Source organism: Tasmannia lanceolata, unplaced genomic scaffold (assembly GCF_043159265.1).
Source record: "Tasmannia lanceolata isolate RefF3 unplaced genomic scaffold, GAP_Taslan_0.1 ptg000037l, whole genome shotgun sequence".
Taxonomy (NCBI): Eukaryota; Viridiplantae; Streptophyta; class Magnoliopsida; order Canellales; family Winteraceae; genus Tasmannia; species Tasmannia lanceolata.
Window position 1 is genome coordinate 18,586,968 of NW_027518714.1, and position 24,829 is coordinate 18,611,796.

A 24,829-nucleotide genomic window follows, 5' to 3' on the forward strand; every position below is an offset into this window, starting at 1 on the left:
TTTTTAGGATTTAACTTCAGTTTGAAAATATTTTGGGGTCGAATGTGTGCCTTGAACTTAGAGAAAAATCAAAGATAGTTAGGATATACAATCTACAAAAATCAACTCCCTTCCCTTTGAAGCTTGGCTTTGCTTGTGATCAACTTTAATTGAGCTTTTTCTTTGTGACATTATCCGAGGATTGAATGTCTCCAATCTGGTCCAGCTCCTTAACATTATCCAGGGTTGATTCTCAAGCTTTAGCTATAGTGTAGTGCAAGTTGAGATTGATCCACTGTTAACCTGTCTTATGCACATACACTTCCAAGGCGCATCATTAGTCCATAAATCATTAATCAATTTGGATTTTTAAATCATCAAAACATAGGTAATAGTTGAACCCTTGGGATAAAAGTGGAGATTTTCTATAAATAGAGTCTAGGGGTAGAGATTAATTTAGTTTTTCATTTTTGAGAAGCGATGTAATTTTTGGAGTGAGAAAGTTTTTTGGAGAGAAGTCCAAGGGAAGAGGGGAGAAGTTCACCAACACAGGATACCCAGCCCTCGAGAAGCGGAGCCAAAGTCTCGTTTGACAGATCGGCTATCGTTGTACCGGATCCGAATCCCAAAGTGATGTACAAGCGGATTTTGTACTACAATCTCTCGTTCTTTAAAATTTATCCATGATTCTCTACATTATCTTGTGTTTTCTTTTAATTCCTTGGAGGTATATTCAATTTCTTTTTTATTCTACATTTTGTTTGTGGATTTCATCTCCATTTGATTTTGAAGAATAAATAAACATTCGAGATCTAGATTTTTAGAAAAACCAGCCATTAATCCGAGCTAAAGTAGCCAATTTTTCTTGAATTCTTGCACATTTTCAAGAAATTCTAGATCTAGATTAGATCTGTGAATTTTCTTCATTGCTTCCGCTGTGAGTCCACATTTACACCCCCTCTAGTTTCTGACACACTCAAATCTAACCCTGACTTTCAAAACGTGACAAGTACACCCCCTGAGGGTTTTTAACGTGACGGAGTAGACGGCGAGGCGGAAATGACCAAAATGCCCTCGTCTTCCCCAACTAAAAATTAGGGTTTTCATACTTGAAAACTGAAAATTAGGGTTTGATTCAAACCCTCGTTTATTTATCAACATAAATCCTCGATTTAGGGGTTTTATTTGTCTTCATTCACATCATTATCATGCTTTGAACAAAAACCTTAATATTTTAGGGCTTTTTTTGTCTTTATTAGTGTTTTTTCTTGAAATGTGTGGTTTGATGTAGCCATGGGGTGGGGTGTCTTGAAGAAGAGAAGATCTCTCTCTCTCTCTCTCTCTCTCTCTCTCTCTCTCTATATATATATATATATATATATATATATATATATATATACTGAGATAGGTAGATGATGACGGTGGCCTGAGATGTGACGGCAGCGGTGGCTGGAGATTGCGACGGCGGCGGTGATGAAGGAAATGACAATATGACATAACCCTAATCCCATTGCAAAAGGCTTAAAACCAGTAACAGGGGTATTTCTGTCCTCAAAATCTGAACCCAGGTTAATTTCAGTCTTTCCGTCAGGTTAAAATGATGGACCGTTGACAGTGGGGGTCTAACTTACACAAATTGAAACCTCAGGGGGTGTACTTGTCACATTTTGAAAGTCAGGGTTAGAGTTGAATGTGCCAGAAACTAGAGGGGGTGTAAATGTAATTTTCCCTTTCTTTTTTATTCTACATTTTGTTTGTGGATTTCATCTCCATTTGATTTTGAAGAATAAATAAACATTCGAGATCTAGATTTTTAGAAAAATCGGCCATTAATCCTAGCAAAAGTAGCCAATTTCTCTTGAATTCTTGCACATTTTCAAGAAATTCTAGATTTGATCATAAAATTCTAGATCTAGATTAGATCTGTGAATTTTCTTCATTGCTTCCGCTGAGAGTTCACATCACGCTTTTAACATGCGGTCATACCAAAGTACACTGAAAAAAAATTAGTGCAAAAGGTTAGGGGTGGTTATTCGGTTTAAACCGAACCGAATAGCGAAATTTAACCGAAATAATTTCGGTTACCAAATTTCGGTAACCGAAACCGAACCGAAATTACCCGAAACCGAACCGAAACCGAATAAAAATTCCGAATAACCGAATTGTGGGAGAAAAAGAGGGAAAAAAAATCAAAATCTCGGTTTGGATCGGAGGGCTAGGATCATCCGATCGAAATGATTTTTTGAGCGCACCTAATTAAGTTGTGATCAATCAAATGGACGGTTTTGATCATCCTACGGAGTGCACATATAGCACTTTTTTTTGGAAAAAAATGGTTTTCATCCATAATTTCGGTTATTTTGGTTATTCAGTTAACCAAATTTTTTTTTTGAGAAAACCGAAACCGAATAACCGAATTTCCAAAAAAAAAAAACCCGAAACCGAACCATAAAGAAAAAAATCGAACCGAATTGACCAATTCAGTTAAGTTATTCGGTTTTAACCGAATAATGCTCACCCCTGCAAAAGGTGAGAGGAAAACAGGTCGTACATTTTGAAATCGTACTTTTTTTTTTCCGGCGGTCTTTACAAGGGGGTTTCTGACCACCGATTTATGTAACGTTATTTACCGGCCACTTTTATGAATGCCGGTATATCTGTTTTCGACACTTCTTGTGGTGGCCCCACCCATATACAAGGTGTGAAAATTTTACTATAGAAAAAATTGCAGTAAACTCTTTTCATGAAAAAGATTTCTAATAAAAAATTTCCATGGAAAGAAAACTAACGACGAAGGAAAGAAAGACATTTTTTACATTTTATGAGTAAATAAATAGATTGCAAGACTTGATTTGCAGAATTCACTCAAATGTGAAGACTCTATTTGTAAATTGACAGACTAGAATATGTATTGAAATAAAAGAAAAAGACGTTCTTAATGTACTTCTAAACACAGTATATAATACAACGAAAGCCGCAATCAAGGGTTGAAATAGTTCCTCTTCAACAATTAGGAAATGTTTTCAATCCAATCATTGAAACATAACCACTAAAAAATATTACGTATTCAATAGTAGCTTTACAATCCTAAATGTTCTTATTTGAACTCCCACCCACTTCTACTGCTTCTTCAACCATCACAGTATTTATATAATCCAATCATATAAGACATAAAAATATTACTTAGTCAAAAGTGCAGCTACAAAATCCTCAATGTTGTTATTTGAACTTCCACCCACTTCTAGTGCCTCTATTGCCAATTCCCTCCATTTGCCTGCATTTTTTCTGATCACTTTCCCTTTCTCACCTTCCATTGCTTCCCTTATGCACAACTCCATCTCTTCCCTTCTCACAATCCCCTTCTCATCAGTCCTAGCTCTCACTCCCACTCCCCAAATGTCCTCCACATACTTGGCATTGGTGGGCTGGTCAGCCCACTGTGGCATGGCTACCATTGGTACTCCAAGGCTTAGAGCCTCTACTGTGGAATTCCACCCACAATGTGTCACAAAGCAACTCACTGCTTCGTGAGCCAAGACCTCCAATTGGGGGCACCAGTTCACTATCAAACCCTTCTCTTTTGTCTCCTCTACAAAATTGCTGGGAAGCTTTTTCTCCTCTGATGCCCTCACCACCCACAAGAAATACTTGTTATTTCCCCTCAGACCCCATGCTAGTTCCTCCATCTGCTCTAGTCCTAGTGTTGATATGCTTCCCAACGAGACGTAGACGACCGACCCTGTTGGCTTTGTGTCAAGCCATTTCATGCATGTATCACCATCTGGAATCCATAAATTAAGCCCATAGTTCTTGTCTCCCTCGATAAGCTTGTCTACATATATAGAGGGCACACTCGGACCGATTGTCTTCACAGGCCAAAGCTCCTTCATCCAACTTATGAGCTTAACAAAGAAATCATAATACGAAAGTAAACATGTTAGAAAGTAAGTAAGGAATACCAAATCAATTTTCAAAACATAATGGGAGATGAATCTCTCAGATAAAAAAACTTGAAAATGGACTTGATTTGAAAGTGGATCGACTTGAGTTTCGCCATGTGCTGGGTGATCATAAAAAAAGGTGGCTTGCACAGGGGATCGTTGAGACAATAATGGCCAGAATTATCCAATTAGAACAAATTTATAGCCATAAGAATATATGAGATCTCACCATTAGATTATGTTGAGATCTAACCGTTGGATTATGTGCTAGATGAGTTAGGCCCTAGGCAACTGAATTAGATTAGGATAACAGCTATCTTTATCTTTCTTTGTTTATCCCTTTAGTGATCTGTATAAGCACTAGTAATGTTGATTGCAACCATTTATGAGTAATGAAGATTTCTATTATTTCACATGACGGACACAAAGGTGGAGGCTCCCACCATTAACATTTCTGGCACAATTTTCCCAAGATATGATTTAGTCGAGGAATGCTATACTCAGGGGCGCCCTTGCAAAAATGAGGTGAAAGGGCACCCATTCTGTACACGTCACCATAATATTTGACTTTTCACCCATTATTAACGCACTTCGGTGGTGTGCCCGAAATGCATTAATAATGGCTGAAAAGTCAAGGATTAATTATGATTCAGGTGACAAGCAGCCAGGGGGGCTTAGAATCAGTTTAAAAGACGATGACGGAACGCCCTGATTACTCAACCGTTTAACCCCACGCCCACCCGTGTGGTGACCATGGTTTTAAATTTTGACCGAAACCAAAATAGCTGAAATTTACAAATTTTCGGTCGAAATTTAATTAATTTCAGCAATTTCGGCAAAATTTGTTAAAAAATATTTTTATTCTTTTACAAAGTTTTGATTGAAATCACCAAAATTGGTAAAAAAATGGTATTTCGAGTGCAAGTACCAAATTTCGACCGAAATTTCGGGATTTTTCAGTTTCGGATAAGTCTGAGCTGAAACCGAAATTTAAAACCATGGTGGTGCATGGAGCACAAAAAAAACCCACGCTCTCCGGTGTGGTGACATGGGGCACGGAAAGGAAAGAAAGGGATGCGAATTCTCTCGCTTTCGGCATAGTGGGCCTCCCCGTGGCAGGAACAAATAATCTAAGCTCATAATTCCTGAAATTGTATCTTATATGCAAACAAAAAAGGTAAAAATAAAAAATAAAAATGAGACCAACCTCAGCTTCCAACTTCTCAAACGTGTTGATGAAAACCCAATCGGCTTTCTCCAAGTTACAAAACTGGCTCACAAGCAACTCCAAGCTGGCCCTGGAAGTTTCCGATTTGGTTATGAAAGTAGGGAGATCGGATAATTCAAACTTCGGCAGTCCAGGCAAAGAAACGGTTGGACCGTCCAACGGGACGCTCAATCGCCCCTGGTATACGTGGTAGAATATAGAGCTCACGGCGCAGGGCTGAGTGAAGAATGGAGCTCCATATAATCCCAATTGTTTCGCGATATCCAAACACCAAGGAAGAACAGAGTCATAGATGAGGCAACAGAAGGGATCACCGGATTTTTCATGTTTCTCTACGAAACCCATTAAGGCTCGCACCACAATGGCTTGGATGTGACCAAAGTTAGCACCGGTGCCATGCAAGTACTCACTGACGTTGCATATGGGTTCGACACTGACTGGGCTAACTAGTTCTTGGTCGAGTTTGATGACTATGGTGGTGGCTACTGTGACTTTGAGACCTTTGGAGGCTAAGCGTTTAGCAAATTGGATTGCTGGGTTTATGTGACCTTGGCCAGGAAAGGGGAGAATCAAAACATGGGCTTTGAGAGTATTACCTACCTCTTTGTTCTCCATCTCTTCTGAGTTCATTCTGTGTAGGATAGACGTCCTATTTAAAGGACTTAAAGTTGCGTAAAAACAAATAATCAAAACAGACAGTCAACACTTTCTAGAAGAAAACAAAAGTGGCAAGCCACCTCTCAATTTTTCCTTTTTTGTTAGTGAGAAATGTTTACTGAAACTTAAAAACCCGCTAAGAAACAAGAGTGGAAAGAGAAATGACCCATATAGACAATAAACTCAGAAAAATAGTGCAGAAATATCATAAGGAAAATGATAGGAGAAATACCACAAGAACAGCAGAGACAAAGGAGTAATTTCATTGTTCTTCTAGAAATTCAAAGAACTCTAAAGCTTAGGGGTGCAAGTAGGAGTGGACATCGGCGGATATTACAAAGGCACCCATTAAAGCCATATAATTTCGATCTTATCTACCTCCTTTATGGTTTTTTAATTAAAAAACTATAGGATGATCTTGACCATCCGATTTAAGATAAAAGGAATTATGGAAACATCTATAGATTGGAGGGCTAGGATCGGCCTATGGAAATGATTTTTGGGGCACAACCTATTTATGTTGTGTTCAATCACATGGACGGTTTGGATCAACCTATGACGTGGTCCGTACAGTTCTTTGTCGGCCCGTGCATCGCACGGGTTTTTTACTAGTTACTATGTTGTTACAATTTCTATTCGTTATTTCCTCGGCTGCCAAGAAATAAAGAGTCTAGACGTCATTATACAATCAGATCATTCCTTTGTAACACAAACTACTTTGTGTGATCCTTTGTAATAAGGATACTTATTGTGCACATGTCAAGCTAGTGGGTGCATGGGATATTTAAGACACATTCATTGTGCACATGTCAAGTGGGTGGGATATTTAAGACAACCTATCGTCTTGTCTCCTGTGCCAATGTTTATAGCAAATTTCTTCATTTGGCAATCCGAACTCCACAGGTTTAAACTGATTTCAGCTCCGGTTCTGGTTGGGTTAGAGTTGAGGCCTTGGGCAACTTGACCCGATCCCCTTTCCCTAATTTTATGTGATTTTATCATAATTTTTTTTAAGTCTTAGGTTCATGGTCTATTTTATATTTTGTTCAGTTTTGCACTTAGCCAACTTGAACCCAACTCGACCGTATTTAGAAAATCAGGTTAGATGGATTCGGTTAAGCTTGCCAGGCGTAAGAGGCGGGTTGGGTTAGGGTTGACCCTCCTTGACCTGATGCTCAGATTGGATTAAGTTACGATGGATGAAAATGCCACGTTGTGTTGGGCTAGGGTTGGCCCCAACCCCGCCCTAGTTGTACCCCTATTTAAAAATTTGTTTTTTTGAATTCTGCTCATTAACATTTTCGCCTCCTATTTTCAGTCATTAGTCTCTTCCCTCCTAAAAATTTTAGAACCGCATCGGAGATTAGGAGCGATGTTCATGAGAATATATATATACATATATGAGTACAAAAAATCAGCTCCATTGGATCATCCTAACCCCTCCAAAAGTGGAAGGCAAAAATGGGCAGATTTGTGGCAAACGGTGTCTGTCCATTTTGCCCTCCACTTTTGGATGGGTTAGGATGATCCTATGGTGCTGATTTTTTGTACACACCCTATCTGTGATGGGGTCTTGCAAATGAATGCTTTGGGCCATCCTAACAATGTGGGCCCACATGAGTTTTTGGCCCTCGACCGCACCAAGCTCGCGCACACCCTTATTCCTCTCTCTCTCTCTCTCTCTCTCTCTCTCTCTCTCTCTCTCTATATATATATATATATATATATATATATATATATATATATATATATATATATATATATATATAAGAGAATTTATATGATGGGTGGCCGTGAAAACACGTGAAGTCTGGTACGGCCCACTTTTTTTTGACGATCCAAACTGTTCATCTGTTTGGGCCCAACGTAAATAAGTTAGGATCATCCTATGGAAATTATTTTTGGGGCACAAACTATTTACGTTGGGCTTTTGGGGCACAACCTATTTATGTTGTGCCCAAATAGATGAACAGTTCGGATCAATAAAAAAAAAGTGGGCCGTACCTACATTTTAGACTTCACATGTTTTCACGGCCACCCATCATATAAATTCTCTATATATAAAGCTTTCCTATTCCCCATGCAAAATAAATTAGTAGAGGAAATGAAGACCATGTGCCCACGGCCGGATGTGAGCCAAGAGGTGGAATTTGACAATCTAGAAAGAATAATGATATGGCATGTGAGCCAAGAGGTGGAATTTGACAATCTAGAAAGAATAATGATATGGTGGCTGAGAGTGGAACCGAACGAGTAGACATTGCATACGTTTGCAATCTACTTCCTTACTTTATGGCTTTCTTTTCCGTAAAATAGCAAAAGCACCCTTGTATGCCATGTGTGAAAGATCCCACATCGGAAAGGGAGGAGAAGTTACTGGTCTATATATGTGGATTTCTCCTCTCCCTATGCAGACGTGTTTTCAACATCTCCAAGGGGCGGGCCCCGCAGAGTGGGTCGGGCACGGTTAATGTTGCTGGAAAACAAAACCGGGGAGGGTAGATGACCCAAAACCGGACAATCTCCACACAGTGGGGTCGGGGCGTGACATAATAGTATCAAAGCGAGACCTCCCATCTAGTACGGTGTGCCAGCGGGGACGCTGGGCCCTAAGGGGGTTGGATTGAAAGATCCCACATCGGAAAGGGAGGAAAAGTTACTGGTCTATATATGTGGATTTCTGCTCTCCCTATGCAGACGCGTTTTTAGCATCTCCAAGGGGCGGGCCCCGCGGAGTGGGTTGGGCACGGTTAATGTTACTGGAAAATAAAACCGGGGAGGGTAGATGACCCAGAACTAGACAATATCTACACAATGGGGTCGGGGCGTGACAATGTGGTCTGGAGGGATTTTCTTTTTTTTATTTGTAAGTTGGGGTTAGGCGGATCACTACCGGTATCTTCATTAAAGAAAGATGTTACAAAAACAGGAAGAAGACGACGCCCCAATCCTTTGAACAATGGCTGAGGAAGCTGACAGAACAAACAAGGATATGATACCCTTGATATCAAACATAAAACAACACAACAAGATAGAATACACGTGAACTCTAGAGCCGGGCCCCATTTTAGCCCCTAGTGATCAAAGACTTCTTTCATCTTCCGGCTAAATTTCCTTGCTCTCATGCTCTTCCTCAACTTCTCAACCTATGGGGGTTTAGAGCTTGGAGGGATTGGTTAGTACCACTATATGGTCCAGTCTTGGTTTCCTTAGTAGCACTCATTTGTACTATGCCATGTGGCATGGAGGGATTAGTTCAGTTCCACTATAGGTTCCACTCTCTCTCTCTCCAAAAAAAAAAAAAAAAAAACTCTCTAAATCCAAGAATATGAGCATATTTCCTCATGGCTTCTCTTCTCAGTTCTCTAGCCTCTCATTATCTCTCTCATTCTATTCTTTTTCCTCAAAAAAGACCGAAAAGGGCTCTTTCCAAAGTTCTCTCCTTTCTAAGGTTCTACTTTTCTCGCATTTTGCAAAATAAAACACTTCAAACACGGAACTTTGTGTGTGAAAATGACCGGCAATTTGGTCATTTTCACTGTTTTTAACGTTGAGTAGGATTTGAGCTCACTCCCTTGTCTTCTTATGCATGTAATTTGGGCAAAATGGCACTTTTGCAAAACAAGCTTTCTACTTCATTCAAATTCTTTCTTTACAATTAACAGGATGGACATGATCTCACCATTTCATCATAGGGGCTGCAGGGATACTTGGAAAACTTTATCTCAGGGATTTGCTAGCGTCCATCGCTGAAGGCATTTCGCGGATGGTATATTGCTGTCAGTCCAACACGGAAGGCATTTCGCGGATGGTCTATTGCTGTCAGATGCAATAGACCATCCGTGAAATGCCGTCAGCGATGGACGCTAGCAAATCCCTTCTACTGTTAAGGGTATTAGCTACGCAATTTTGCTGGCTCACTTTTGTAGGAGAGTAGGGTTACTTTTTAGCAGATTTTGTCTTTATTAATTCATATGTGACGGCTGCGAAATTGCCTAGCAAATCCTAGTCCCACGGTTAAAATCTAGCACAAACTCTTATCTGAAGTGTCGGTAAGATGTCACAAGGCTCAACAGCAAAGCTAGACACTCAATAAATTAGGAAATATTAAAATGCTACTGGAATAGAGATCAACCGACAACATAAACTTTTAAACTAGACGCATGTTGATATTTTAATTATTAAGGAAGGTTGCTAGCAAACGGAATACCCTGCTGAAAAATCACGGAATCTTTTACAAAGTGGAGGTGAATCTCAAGAACACATTAAGTTTGACAAATTGATCGAGACGATCCTTAACCCATCTTTATTTTCGGGAAGGGATCCCGTTTTAGGAGTGTTTTCCTTTATGAAATGTTATGTGTTAGTATTTTATATAGGAGTGCAACTTGGGTTGGGTTGAACCCGAACCCGACGGGTTCAACCCGATTATTGGGCAGGTTGGGTTGACAAAATCCGGGTTGGGTTCGGGTCCAGGTTGGGATTTGGCAACCCCACCAAAATTCGGGTTGGGCATCAGGCAACCCAACCCGACCCGTAACCGGGCAAACATTAACATTTTTTTTTGGCTTTTTTAGTTTTAGACGTTTTATTTTTTTCTAACTTCTATCCTTAAAAATATAATTCTCTGGAGAGATTGCTGCTGTTGTGTAGATGAGATGGAGATACAGAGGGTGCATATCCTTGTAATTGTGATTGTCATGTTTTCCTTGCTTCATTTGCAGTTACTTAATCTGTGCATATGTTCTATTAATGTTTTTTTTCCTTGGGTTTTGAACTTTAGATCCCATTTCCCTTCCAAAATATTTCGCCTGAAATGTCTAAACCCGACCCAACCCAACTTGGGAATTCGGGTTGGGTTGGATTGGGTTCGGGTTAGGGAAAAACCAATATGGGTTGGGTTCGGTTAGCCATGCCGTGTTGAGAGTCGGGTTAGGTTGGGTTAGGGTTGGAGGTTGAACTCCTCGGGTTGGGTCGGGTTGGCCTCAACCCAACCTAAGTTGCACCCCTAATTTTATATAAGAGGGTTGGTAGGAAATTAAAACGGGATCCCGTTGGAGCCACTATCCTCCCATTTTAGAAGTGTTTTTGTTAGAATATATGAGATCTCACATATTCTAAATAAATATGTGAGATCTCATATATTCTAACAGTTTTCCATTAAATTTTGATTTAAAAATTTGTATTTTTTGAATTCTGCTCATTAACATTTTTGCCACCTATTTTCAGTCATTAGTCTCTTCCCTCCTAAAAGTTTTAGACCCGCATCAGAGATTAGGAGAGATGTTCATGGGAATATATATATATATATATATATATATATATATATATATATAGAGAGAGAGAGAGAGAGAGAGAGAGGAAACTGTTGGTGAGCTTAAGCTCACCAAACTTATGGTGAGCTAGCTTGCCCAATCACATGGGTCCCACATTTTGAGGAGTGATCCAAACCATTCATTTGCAAGGCCTTATCATAGATAGGGGGTGTACCAAAAATCAGCTCCATAGGATCATCCTAACCCCTCCATTTGTGGAGAACAAGAATGGGGCAAATTTGTGTTTGTCCATTTTTGTCCTAACAAATGGAGGGGTTTGGATCATCCTAACCCCATCTATGTAAGGGACTTTCAAATGAATGGTTTGGATCATCCTAACAAAGTGGGCCCCCATGTGATTGGGCAAGCTAGCTCACCATAAGTTTGGTGAGCTTAAGCTCACCAACAGTTTCCTCATATATATATATATATATATATATATATATATATATATATATATGAGGAATAAGATTGTACGCTCGACCGTACCTAAAGTTAGGTACGGTAGAGTGCCAAATCACATGGGTCCCACATTTTTGGTGAGCATCTAAACCATTCATTTGCAAGGCCCCATCATAGATAGGGTGCATACCAAAAATCAGCTCCATAGGATCATCCTAACCCATCCATTTGTGGAGGCCAAAATGGACAGACAGTGTTTGTCCACAAATCTGGCCATTTTGGCCTCCAGTTTTGGAGGGGTTAGGATGATTCAATGGTGCTGATTTTTGATATGCACCCTATCTATGATGGGGCCTTGCAAATGAATGGTTTAGATGCCCACCAAAAATGGGGGACCCATGTGATTTGGCACTCTACCGTACCTAACTTTAGGTACGGTCGAGCGTACGATCCTTTTCCTCTATATATATATATATATATATATATATATAGAGAGAGAGAGAGAGAGAGAGAGAGAGAGAGAGAATAGAGTTCCTAAGGTGTCACCTCATATAGCTTATATGAGGTGGCGCTCACAAAACATAAGGGGCCCACATTTTTGGGGTGATCCAAACCACTCATTTGAAAGGCTCTTAGATAGATATGGTGCCTACAAAAAATCAGGTCCATAGGATCATCCTAACCCTTCCATTTATGGAGGTTAAAATGGGCAAATTTATGGAGGTTTATACCCATCCATTTCAACCTCCACAAATGGAAGGGTTAGGATGATCCTGTGAAGTTAATTTTTTGGGCACACCCTATCTATGTGAGGGCCTTTCAAATGAATGGTTTGGATCATCCAAACAAAGTTGGCCCCTTATGTTTTTAAGCACCACATCATATAAGCTATATGAGGTGACACCTTAGGAACTCTATTCTCATATATATGAGAATTTATATGATGGGTGACTGTGAAAACACGTGAAGTCTAAAAAGTAGGTACATCCCACTTTTTTTTATGATCCAAACCGTTCATTTGTTTGGCACAACGTAAATAGGTTGTGCCCCAAAAAATATTTCCATAGGATGATCCTAATAGGTTGTGCCCCAAAAAATATTTCCATAGGATGATCCTAACCCTCCGATCTGAATATGGAGATTTCCAAAAATCATTTATGGATTCTTCTACACGTGTTTTCACGGCCGTAACTACTTTTTTAGACGTCACGTGTTTTCACGGCCACCCATCATATAGGGAATTTATATGATGGGTGGCCGGGAAAACATGTGAAGTCTAAAAAAGTAGGTACAACCAACTTTTTTTTATGATCCAAACCGTTAGTTAGTTTGGGCACAACGCAAATAGGTTAGGATCATCGTATGGAAATGATTTTTGGGGCATAACTTATTTACATTGGGCTTTTGGGGCACAACTTATTTTCGTTGTGCCCAAACAGATGAATGGTTTAGATCATTAAAAAAAATAAAAATAAATAAAGTTGGCCGTATCCACATTTTTAGACTTCACGTGGTTTCACTGCCACCTATCATTTAAATTCTCTATATATAAATCTTTCCTATTCCACGTGCATAATAAATTAGTAGAGGAAATGAAAGGCCATGTGCCCACGGCCGCATGTGAGCCTAGAGGTGGAATTTGACATTCTAGAAAGAATAATGATATGACATGTGAGCCTAGACGTGGAATTTGATAATCCAGAAAGGATAATGATATGACATGTGAGCCTATAGGTGGAATTTGATAATCTAGAAAGAATAATGATACGTTGGCTGAGAATGGCACCGAACGAGTAGACTTTACATACGTGTGCAATCTACTTCCTAATTTTATGGCTTTTTTTTTCCGTAAAATAGCAAAAGCACCCGTGTAAGCCATGTGGCCCGGAGGGATTTACTTTTTTTATTGGTAAGCTGGGGTTAGGCGGACCCCTACCAGTATATTGATTAAAGAAAGACGTTACAAAAAAAGAAACAAAACGACGCCCCAATCCTTTGAACAATGGCTAAGGAAGCTGGGCAGAACAAACAAGGACATGATACCTTTGATACCAAACTTAAAACAAGCACAGCAAGAGAGAATACACGTGAACTCTAGAGCCGGGCCCCATTTTAGCCCCTAGTAATCAAAGACTTCTTTCATCTTCTGGCTAAATTTCTTAGCTCTCATGCTCTTCCTCAACTTCTCAACCTTTTGGGGGCTTAGAGCTTGGAGGGATTGGTTTGGTTCCACTATATGTTCCACTCTTGGTTTCCTTAGCAGCACTCATATAGAAATGGGGAGAACCCTTACGTGTTTCCTCGAAATCTTCTCTTTATTTTCATTCTTTCTTATTTTCTTGGGCAACCAGAAGTGTTGCATTTTTGTGTGGTTCAAATTTCTCTTATTGTGCGTGCAGATCAGGTGAAACTCATCAAATTTCTGTCTCAACAGAAATCAAGGCACACCTGTTTTAATTTATTATGTAATCCCAAAAATTTGAACAGGATGGACGTATATTAGGTCACTCACATTCGAGTTTTTTATTGTATGACTTTTGGGTTGAGTATGTGTTATCTAAGTTTTAATATATGATATAGTGTAACTGAGTTTTTATATGGTCTACCCACGTTGCTGTGCAAAATCAGGGCACACCCTTGATATTTGAACCAATGACCCGATTTTTTAAATAACTTTCATTGGATCAAACAATTCAATGGAGGCGTAGGTCATACTGAATCATGGGCCGTAACATATGATTTGAAAATCAAAAGCTTGCATATAAAATGGGCTATACATGTAATAGGAAAACATTTCCAAAAGGGATTTCATTTGAAAAATAAAGAACAAAGTGAAATTGACCAACGATTTGGCCCTCTGTGATTTTTGCATTTTTTTTGTCTTCATGTGCACGTCGTTATTTTCCAAATCAAATCCACTTTTGCCTCTATCTAGTATTTTATATCGCTAGGGACTTTTCGCTTGTTGAATGACTTGAGAATCCGCATTTAGTTTACTAAACGTGCTGAAAGGTGGGTTGGACTAGTTGCAATGTGGTCACGAGGAAAAAGGCAGAACGTCCAAAGAAAAGTTGGGTTTATTCGGCGTAAGGACTTTCTTTGAATAAAAAAGGAACAATTACCAATGGGGACAAGAATTAGGCGGAATTATCAACAGGGCGCAGGCTTTTCTAAAATTATTAACGAGGGACAAAAGAGGTCTTATCAGTAAAAGCTAGACGAAAATGCCCTTTTCTTAAGCAACAAGTTTTGCTTTTCCACTTTTCCCTCTTCTCTCTTCTTTCCCTCATTTTTTTTATATTTTTTTTATTTTTCCATTTTCAACTTTATTTTTTACCCTACCAGTCATCTCCTTCAACGTTTAGCCACCATTAGAGGCGGAAAAGCTCGAAAACTTGAAACGTGAGTTCATTCCCATCTATCTCTCTGTATCTAGGTTTTGTTTTCCATTTGTTTTAGGATTTTGCATTTCTCCTTCCCCCTTTCAATGGCGGATGAGGAAGATGAATCGTTGGGTGGAAAGAAAAAAAACGGTGAAAATGAACGAGTGAAAAAAACAGGAAGTAAAAATGTGTTGATAAGGGACTTGATAAGCCCATTGGGAGATTGGTAACCCCATTTTGATACTAGATAACCCCAATCCCAGAGACTTGAAAACCCCTTTCCAAAACTCCAGTACTCTCGGCCAATTTTCAGGCACTTGATAATCCCATTCGGAAATTGGTAACCCTACTTTTGAGTTGCTAACCCCCTTCCAGAGAGTTGATAAACCTCTTATGTTACGAAACCCCTGCCTATAGACTCTTCTAATGGCATTACAATTCTGCTCATGATAGAAATAACAAAAGAAATGGATGTTGTTTTCATTAAATATGCTTCACGTATCACATCCCAATTTGTGTATTACCAAAAAATTGAAGTATATCAAAAAATGTGTAGCCATCAATTCATGTATTACATCAAAATTTTCTTATAAAACCACTTGTCTTCCAAAAAGTGAGTGAAGCCATCCATGCATTATCTCTATAACACACCCTAAAATACAAACCGCTTAAACCCTAAGCAACATAAATCAGAAATAGATGAATGAAAAATAGTGCAAAACCCTAAAAAAAGAAAAGAAAAACAAAACCTAGATACAGAGAGATAGATGGTAAGAACTCAACATTCAAGTTTTCAAGACTTGCCAGCAACAATGGTGGTTGACCAAGGAGGAAGATGACTGGTAGGATAAAAAAATCAAAAATCAAAAATGGAAAAGTAAAAGAAGAGGGAAGAAGGAAAAAACAAGATGAAAAAGTGTTGTAAATGCGAAAGGGCATTTTCGTCCAGCTTTTACTGACAAGACCTTTTTTGTCCCTCGTTGATAATTTCTGAAAAGCATGTGTCCTGTTGATAATTCCGCCTAATTTTTGTCCCCCATTGGTAATTGTTCCAATAAAAAAATCAACAGGGGGTCAATTTGAGTGGATGGAAGCTTGTGAGAAATGAAGTCTTTGTATTCAAGTTGCTTACATAGTTCATTAGAGGCTTGTAGTAAACAGTGGTGAAGACCAATTGGTTCAAAAATCTAGAGAACTCTGACTTGTCTCAAAAGTGAGTCGAGCGTGTTAACTCATTTTACTCATGAGTTTTTCAACGATTCGACTCAATTTTTGTGAGTTGTTTTGACTCAGCCAACTTTTAGTAGTATGGTAAATGTTAAGTCAGATGATTTAAATAATCTACATTCAGAATGATTCTTTTTCTTTTTCTCAAAATATTGCACTACAAGAAAAGTGACTTTCACCGACAGTCATGACCGTCGGTGTATATGCCAATGAATGTCGGTGAAACTTACACCAACACTTTTAGTGAACGTCACTGATACTACCGTGGCTAAAGGTATTTACTGACATTTAATGCAAAGCGTCGGTGTTACCCTTTATACCGGCGTTTTGGACCATCGGTGAATATCTTATTCACTGACGTTTTGTGAGCGTCGGTAATTACACCGACACTAAAGACCATCGGTGAATGGCAAATTTAGCGACATTTTGTGAGCGTCGGTGTACATACCGACTGTTAAGGACCATCGGTGAAAATGTATGGCCGTAGTTTGATTGTGAGAATCACCGACAGTCCTGACTGTCGGTAAATATAGAGATTTTTTTTTTAAATTTCTCTTTATCAGAATATTGGGATAGAACCTGTAATATGGCATTCAAACAACGTCACACTACAATGAGAAACAATCTTATTATACAAACAACTTGTAATACATGTAATATGGGATACAATTTTAAAACCTGTAATACAGAATCAAGTCTCATTTTCAATTTTACAATAGAAAAAATTCTCAGTTCCCTAAGAAAGAGTGAAGCAGTAGAAAAAGCAAAAAAAAAACACCATCTCCATCTTGTAAAGATCAGAAACCGATGAACACTACAATCCAGGTAGTTGCCAGTAACCCTGTACGTCACAGCTGCAACTATGTATCTATCAACACTTCTCGTACTATCTTGGCCCCCCTTCCCTTGGCCATGTAAAGACCAACGTGATGCATCACTTCCTACAGGGAAACATGCAAGAAAAAATGAAAAAAATGTGTCATGGGCATACAATACTAATTACTATTACCAACGGGAGTTGGTCATGTGAAAAACTGAACAGATGAATAATCCCATCCAGATTCCTTTTCAATCTAAAGTTACCCAATATGCAAAATATATTGAATATAAAATCATAGCTAGGTCATATGCATAATATTATAATGAAACTGTAGAGAAGGAAAGCCTTTTATGAAAGACAAAATGCACAATGAGAAATCTATGATATAATGTATTAATTCCATGGTCTAGCCTTTTTGTTAGTTTATGGTCATGGAGTAACTCACATGCTAATATCATGCTAGTTTATTAACTGTGAGATCTCCATAGATTTAGAAGCCATAATGAGGTCACATGTCTATAATGGTAGGTGATAAGATCTAAGGATAGACAATGGAAGCCACATGCTATAAAGTTGTACTCTACCCTCCCATCTCCAGAGGGCCACAAAATAGCCACAGAGGAGAGAAGCAGAGGGAAATGTAGAGCAAAATCAAGATTCTAGTATCACTTCAAGGGAAAGGCTTTTCTATAAGTTTATGAGCACATATTTCATTTTCTGACAATTAGTTAAGCCTTGATTGCCTGATAAGATGTTGAATACAACAAAATGTCCATTTTATATAATTTTTAATAGTTTTTTTTGTAATAAGTATTAACTATTAAGAGTCAAGAGTCAAGACACTTTTACAGTTCTGTTTCTATGAGTTAGATGGTTCCATGAAAAAAAATAAATTTACAGTTTTGTTTCTATGAGTTTAGATGCTTCCATGACAATTGAACATTAATAATTCAACATAAACATATAATAATAGTGTAGAGCTTCATTTGTGGAGTCAATGTGGAAACTTTTTTTTGGTAGGTAAGCTGGGATTAAACCTCCCAATCTCCATAACCCCTTTCCTAAGAGATCCTTATTCCTTAATTTTAAGCTTCACATGCCAAGTTCTCCATAAATTTTTGGTTTATTCACTAATGCATACCCGGAGGCTCGCGAATAATTACAAGAAAACTCAGAGCTCAATGGGACCAAATTTTCACATTCACATAGCCAAAGCAAAACCATAATCAGTAAAACAAACATTTAGTGAAAAAATTCAGCATAGGGAATCATGTAGATTAGCCTTAAAGATAAACCATTAATGGGAAAAAATTGTATATGTCCAATAATCCTCAAATAAACAAAAATAATCAACATCCTAGGTAATAAAATGATGATCCAACAGTAGGATCATATCATTCACTTTCATCCCCATTAGCAATAACAATTGTGAAAGGCCCCCATGAGTCTGTTCGGAAACAGTCTGTTCACTATGTGCTAAAGTTGGCAACCATGAGTCTGTTCGGAAACAGTCTGTTCACGATGTGCTAAAGGAAAGTAAAGGAAGGAGGCCCATCACCCATGCCTTCTATGCTTCAGTACTTCCAATTTATCTGAAGTTGGCCTTGACAATATACTCCCAATTCATCCACAAGGTGGCAATCACTTAATTGCTGAAATACCTTCACCATATCATTGAGCCATAGAACGCATGTGTAATGGCTAGTTCAAAATCAATTGATCTAACAGGTCAAAATAAAGTGATCATGCAGTTGCCTTATTTTTATTTGGATCACCGACTCTTAGCGTTAAAGAATAATCACAAATACATGCTAAAAGGAGTGACCCAAGGAACAACAGGGAATTAATGCATTCTTTTCCTTAAGAAACAATGGAGAAGTTTCATAAACCAACCCCTTGAATTTCCATTAGATCATTTAAAATCCTGTTATGTAGAGAAATTGAAACAGTAGGCAGCAAAACACTTCGAAAACTTAGCCTAACAAGACAGGCATAATTTTCATAGGAATCATAAACAGTAAAAAGGGTAAAGGATTACCTGAGTACATGTGCAAGAACAACCAATACATTGTGGCATGACTCTATTGAAAATTATGGCAGAGGAATAAAGATGGGGATTCGGTGGTGATGGTAGGAAAGAGTAGTTATGAAGGTGAAGGAATGTGGGTGATAGATGAAGGCTAAGTGATAATAATGGTGGCTGTGATAGGAAGTAGAAAAATAGAGTAAATGAAGTGGGTTTGGGTGATAAAAAAAATGGTGGAAGTAGGGCTGCTGTGAAAATTGTAATGGTAGGAGCAGGTGCCAGATTCCGGCACAATTTGCCGAGGAAGAAAGGTTCCCTTCTCTTTCTCTCTGTGTATATCAAGATCCGAACTCTCTTCTCAGCTTTCTAACTTCTCTATTAGGATTCCCAAGGCCCTAACAATATGGAGGTAGCTCTAACAGGGGCTGATATCATTCTCCACAAACAACTAAATCAGTTTAGTGCAACTCTTAAAAAAAATGATCACATAAATCCCCCTGGCAGACTTTGCTCTATCCATACAATCATCTTAACTCAACCTATCCTTCAGTATTCAAATGACACACCAAATTACACAGAATGTGACCATGGCTCAAACATGCCATTCAACATTAAATGCATTAAAGCCAATTGATATGAAAGTGCAGACGTAAAACTTAGGGACCAAATAAAATAATGAACAACCAAGTGGAAGGCAAAATCATCAATTTGATAAACGTTCATAAACTTGTTCATGCAATCTCACAAACAAAGTTTTTTGGGGAAAAACTGTTGCAAAATCTTTTCACAGGGTTATATAGAAAGAAAAACCTCCTAGTTATTCTTCTGCAAAATTTTGAATGTGTTTTACAAGGAAAATCCAAAGAAGAAAGTAAGGCCTTGCATTTATAAATGTACAGTTAACTAATGATATTCACATAAGCCAAAATTAAGTAGATAATAAGATATGATAAGAAATATTGAAACAATCGCTACCCTTCTCAAATAACTATAGCTCTTCCTCTTAAAATCAAGTAAAGATATGCTCCATTCCCCCGAGTAAGTATTATTTGGGACCAAGGTATACAATGTACACAGAACACATCATGATTATCAGAGAGAACTAATTCACTATTTCTATCTAATGAGTGAACCAACAAAAGAAACAGTATAAACACTATCAAGTATTGGCATTTGGCCAAAGCCTTAACTTAGTTTCAATATAAAAAAATTCACTCAATTGATTGAAAAGAATAAATTCAATGATAACGTAAGAACATTGAAACCAACTTAGGCTAGTATGTCCCTTAAAAGACACACTAGCCTTCCTTCCGTAACCTATAGGAATACATCTCTTGAACCAAATGTGTATTAGGAATAAAATCTACCAGAATCTTGTTCTAAAATTTTTCTCAACAAAATAGAATTTTACTTACAATTAGACACATAAATAAGTTTTGAATAAGAGTTATTGAGATGCACTGACCAACTTACATTATCATCAGACAAAATCAAAAGAATTGATGTAAGTAAAACCTCTTTCACTACATGCATAAGTTTTTATTTATATTTTCCATTACTACTATCCTCATTTATAGAGACAAATCTGAACTTAAAAAAAAACTCAAACCTCCAATATGACGAGAAACATTTCCAACTTGACTAAAAAAAAAAGAAAACAGCTCCTTCATTCTTATACAATTAGCTCGAAAGACCAAGAATACATTTGATTTTTAGATTTTTAAATAGGATATCAAACCACAATCCTAATGCTCAGAATTTTGTCATGATGATAAAATCTATGGTGAGTACAATACAAAGAGATAATAAAATATATCCTCTAAATTGATTACAGAATTATTCAAATAGACATTTGAAGATTTTAGGAAACATTGTAAACACATAGATCAAAATAGAAATTAAGATCAAAACAGAGGCATTTCATCAAATAGCAACTTGTCTTTTACCTCGTTGCCGAGCAGAAATGCCGTGCTCTTTCTCAAAGGATGCTGATTCACAGCAACAACTCCGACACCACAAATATCACAATGTCTCTCCTAAAATAAGAGCAGAAGAAGAAATTAACAAAGTGGGATATAGTCAAAAGAAAAAAGAAGGAAAGAAAAAGAGAAACCCTAGGTCAGATCTCAATAGAAAGCCCAAGCCATACCCAAATCCCCACCGGAATCACAACCTTAACCCCACCGAACCCCTATTACAATCAGAGAATCTGAGGAAAACCCTAAAGAGATAGATTACATGTGTTAGAATAGGGAGATTAACCCAAATTCGTTTGAATAGAAAAAAAAAACTGAAAATACCCAAAAGGTCTGTAACAAAAAAAACTGATAATAACCCTAATAACATACCTTCTAAGAGAGATTTGAGAGATTTGGTAGCTAAAACGCCCAGGATTTAGAGTTGTGGACGGACGGAATCCAAGGAAGAGGTTTTGAAAAAACCCTAAAAACCAAAAAGAGAAAACAAAAGAGGGAGCCCGTAGTCGCGCCCATTAAGTAAAATAAATTAATTTTATTACGACCTTTTAAATAATAAGCGTCGGAAAATATTAACCTTTAATGACGTTTCAATAACGTCGCTAATAATAAATTAGTGATTTTTAAGGCGGGTGAAGGCTTTCGTGAGCCGTGAGGTAACATCCATACACCGACGTTTCTTTTATGAACGTCGGTGCATATATGTTATTAACCACGATTTAATGGAATGTCGCTACAAAAACGTCGGTGAATGTCACTTTTCTTGTAGTGTTGTTAGTTAGAAAAATAAGAGTTTAGAACCTAGTCTATACAGTTATGTGTGTGAAATACCCCAAAACGTATGGGGGTATTTTGGTCATGTCCTCTCATGTAAATTTCTATAGATATAAGGGTAATTTAGTCAATTTTAAAAGATTAGGTTAGGTTAACCTAACTTAGAGTATAAATATGTTTGCTATAAATTTTCTATTTCTCAAACTCCATAAACCCTAAATCGAGAAGAGGAAGGAGCCCTAGAGTGAGAGAGAGAAGTGTTCGAGGACAATCGATCATCGAAGAGCCAAAACTAAGGTAGTTGAACCATCATACTCCATATTTTATTATTTCTATCTTGATTGAAGAGAATAATAGGGTGTTTTAGGGAGGAAAAGTTAGGATTTTATATTTTGGACCTGTTTTCTGGCATGATTTCGGCGAACCTATTGATCCCGTTGGGATCCTTTTGCTAGGAGCATTCTAACAAAATCTCTTTCCCTCGATTCCAACGAGAAATGAGGAAGTTATAGCCTTGTAAGTTTAAAAGGTAGAAAAATCGTGAAATTGTGCAAAAATTCAGAATTGCCTGGCTAGTCGACGGATGACCGGGGAGGTCGATCGAAGTTCGCTCTTGGGATTTAAAAAAAAAAATTTAGAGAATACTCACTTCGGTCAACCGAGCTGGGGCTGGTCAACCGATCCCGGTAAAGTGTCCTGGGGTGTTTTGACCGGATTTTTAATGCCTCGAGTGAACTCCTTTTTTTTTATGACATAGGTATCCCCACCCCATTTAGGGCAGGACTAATCCCTACGAATAGGGGTGTCAATGGATCTAGACAGTCCGATGGACTATCCGAATCCGAAGTTTAATGGACAAAACCTAGACACACTACTAGAATCCACGGACATATTTCGGATCCCGATCATAGGATCCGAAAAATTATCGGTTGGATCCAAACAACTAATAAAAGCCCGCGGGCCCATCTGAAATTAGGTATTATTATATTATTTTACAAAAACCTTCAATTTTTATAACACTAAGTATTATTTCGAGGGTTTTTAGAAAAAAATAAGCCATATCTAACTTTCGAGCAATTTCTATTTTCAATATTTTATCATTCATCTATCTCTAGTTAGCCTCTTCTTTTCCTTCTCTAACCATTGACTATAAGACTAATATGTTGCAACCTCTTTTGAAATGGATCATGACTGGCACATGGGAGTATGATCCGAAAAACACTCTGAATCCGATCCTGCCGATAAGGGATTTGAATGGATCGTGACTGAGACATAGGCGGATCTGATCCGAAGTGGATCAGTTGACACCCTTACCTACGTATGGACACAATCACCCCTACGGCAGAACAATGAATTAACTTCTTGTTTATGACATAGAGTGCACTCCTTGGTCCCTAAGTCAAGTGTTTAACCCTCTTAGGTAAACTATAGTGACTAGAAACCTTGGTTGATAGGGTATTTGATTCAGACCAAGATTGGAAAGAGAGCTTTCATTGAAGGATATTTTGGACTTTGTTAAGGCATAAAAAATGAGGTAAGTGGTTACATCTTATTTAGTTATTTTGGCTGGTTGTCTTCTATGTATTTTCTCAAATGAGTTATTTGAAATGAATTGTATGTAATGATATTGATTTCGAATTGGTTCTCCCTTTTATTCATTGTTTACATGAAAATTGATTGATCGTCTATCTTCAAATAGTATTCTTGATTTACTGTTGATGCTCAAATCTGCAACAGAGCATGAACAACTGGGATGAGTTGGTTTCACCCTCTATCTGGTTCTAATGGAGGGAAGGTTGGCTGGCTTGACCTGCTACCTGCGCTCACTGACAACATGTTAGGGACCCCCAAGGCGGACCACCGGGGGAACCCTTTGACACTCAAGTTAGATAGGGGGCCAACATGATGAGAACTTAACACTAGAAAGTATTGTGTTACCTGGTGTTTGGAGTGGAAGGTTCTCTTTTGTAGATGGAGGTTCATATCTCAGGGGCAATGTGATGGCAACACGGTGACGTGTCAATCGCTGCTATAAGACGCCAACAACTGGCATAGTGTGGCCGCTATGGGATTGAGGTGATTGGGCTCTTTTGGGACGTAGTACGGCTGTCAAGAATGACGGGTGGTTGAAGTGACATGTTCCTTGGGGAGCGACGAGTGTCAGTGAGCTGACCAGCAATAGGAGCTAACATGGCCCAAAGAGGTTTCATATGTCAGCGGGTTGGCAGGAGATAGGGACCCGGCGTACTCCATGATGGTGATGGGTCAGTGCTTTCAAATGGCGGAGCTGAAGGAGTGGCCACCGGTGCGGAAGCCAGCGACGAGGCTAACATGATGAGAGTAGCCGTGGAGGAAGTGGTGGCTGTTGATGGAGAAGAAACCATCGGGGATCTGTTGCCGTTACTGGTGCAGGGGCCGGTGGTTGATCAGAATCACAGAGACTCGCTATTGTTGTAAGAAATCGTCGTACACAGCTAGAGTCCGTCGTTTTCAGACACCGACAGAGACCTTCGATCTTATAGTCTTGGAGGAGGTACGTGGTGAGACCTTGCCATTGCATCCATGGATGAAGTGTGGATGTTCTTACACGTGTACTACTCGGTGAAGTGGCAGGAGCGCAAATAGGAGAAATAGTGAAGAGGGAGAGTCTATGGCCGAAACCCTAAGTCCAGGAATAAGGTGTGACGAGAGTAAGATGCGGCATGGCTCGATCCGAGAACTTGTCGGATTTCTGAGGAAGGTAATCTCGTTCACCTTGCTTAGAGCTCCCTGGAAGAGAAGAGAGCTGAAGCCTCCTTTTGCAAAGCCCTAGCCTCTTTTTATAGCATAAGGGAGGGCATTTTTTACATGAAATGACTTGGTTGCCCTCTTTTTTCTATGAAATGCCAATTTCACCCCCACTATTTACCATCGGACTTCATGTGTCACTGGGTTTTAACCACTACAAGTTAAGCCTGCAAGTGTTACTGAAATTACTTTTGAAAGTACTCATGTTAAAGACTCTTTAGCTAATGATTATTGAACTGAAATTGTAATGTATGATCGAATACCGTTGATTTCAATATTTTGTTTTATGGGTTCTCAGTCGGATTACGAAAGAT

General features: G+C 38.5%; 1 protein-coding gene and 1 long non-coding RNA gene across 2 annotated transcripts; both read right to left on the bottom strand.

Moving 5' to 3' along the window:
* Nucleotides 1-2,888: 2,888 nt before the first annotated feature.
* Nucleotides 2,889-5,841, bottom strand: LOC143862461 (mogroside I-E synthase-like). Its single transcript, XM_077373513.1, has 2 exons — nucleotides 5,128-5,841; nucleotides 2,889-3,881 (listed from the first exon to the last, which is right to left on the bottom strand). The coding sequence occupies exons 1-2, from the start codon at nucleotides 5,776-5,778 to the stop codon at nucleotides 3,159-3,161; spliced, it is 1,374 nt and encodes a 457-aa protein (XP_077229628.1). The 5' UTR covers nucleotides 5,779-5,841; the 3' UTR covers nucleotides 2,889-3,158.
* A 10,905-nt stretch (nucleotides 5,842-16,746) lies between these two features.
* LOC143862111 (uncharacterized) lies at nucleotides 16,747-24,508 on the bottom strand. Its single transcript, XR_013240164.1, has 5 exons — nucleotides 23,667-24,508; nucleotides 21,327-23,599; nucleotides 21,128-21,199; nucleotides 20,925-21,014; nucleotides 16,747-17,073 (listed from the first exon to the last, which is right to left on the bottom strand). It is a non-coding gene; the product is annotated as an uncharacterized LOC143862111 (long non-coding RNA).
* Between the last annotated feature and the right edge of the window lie 321 nt (nucleotides 24,509-24,829).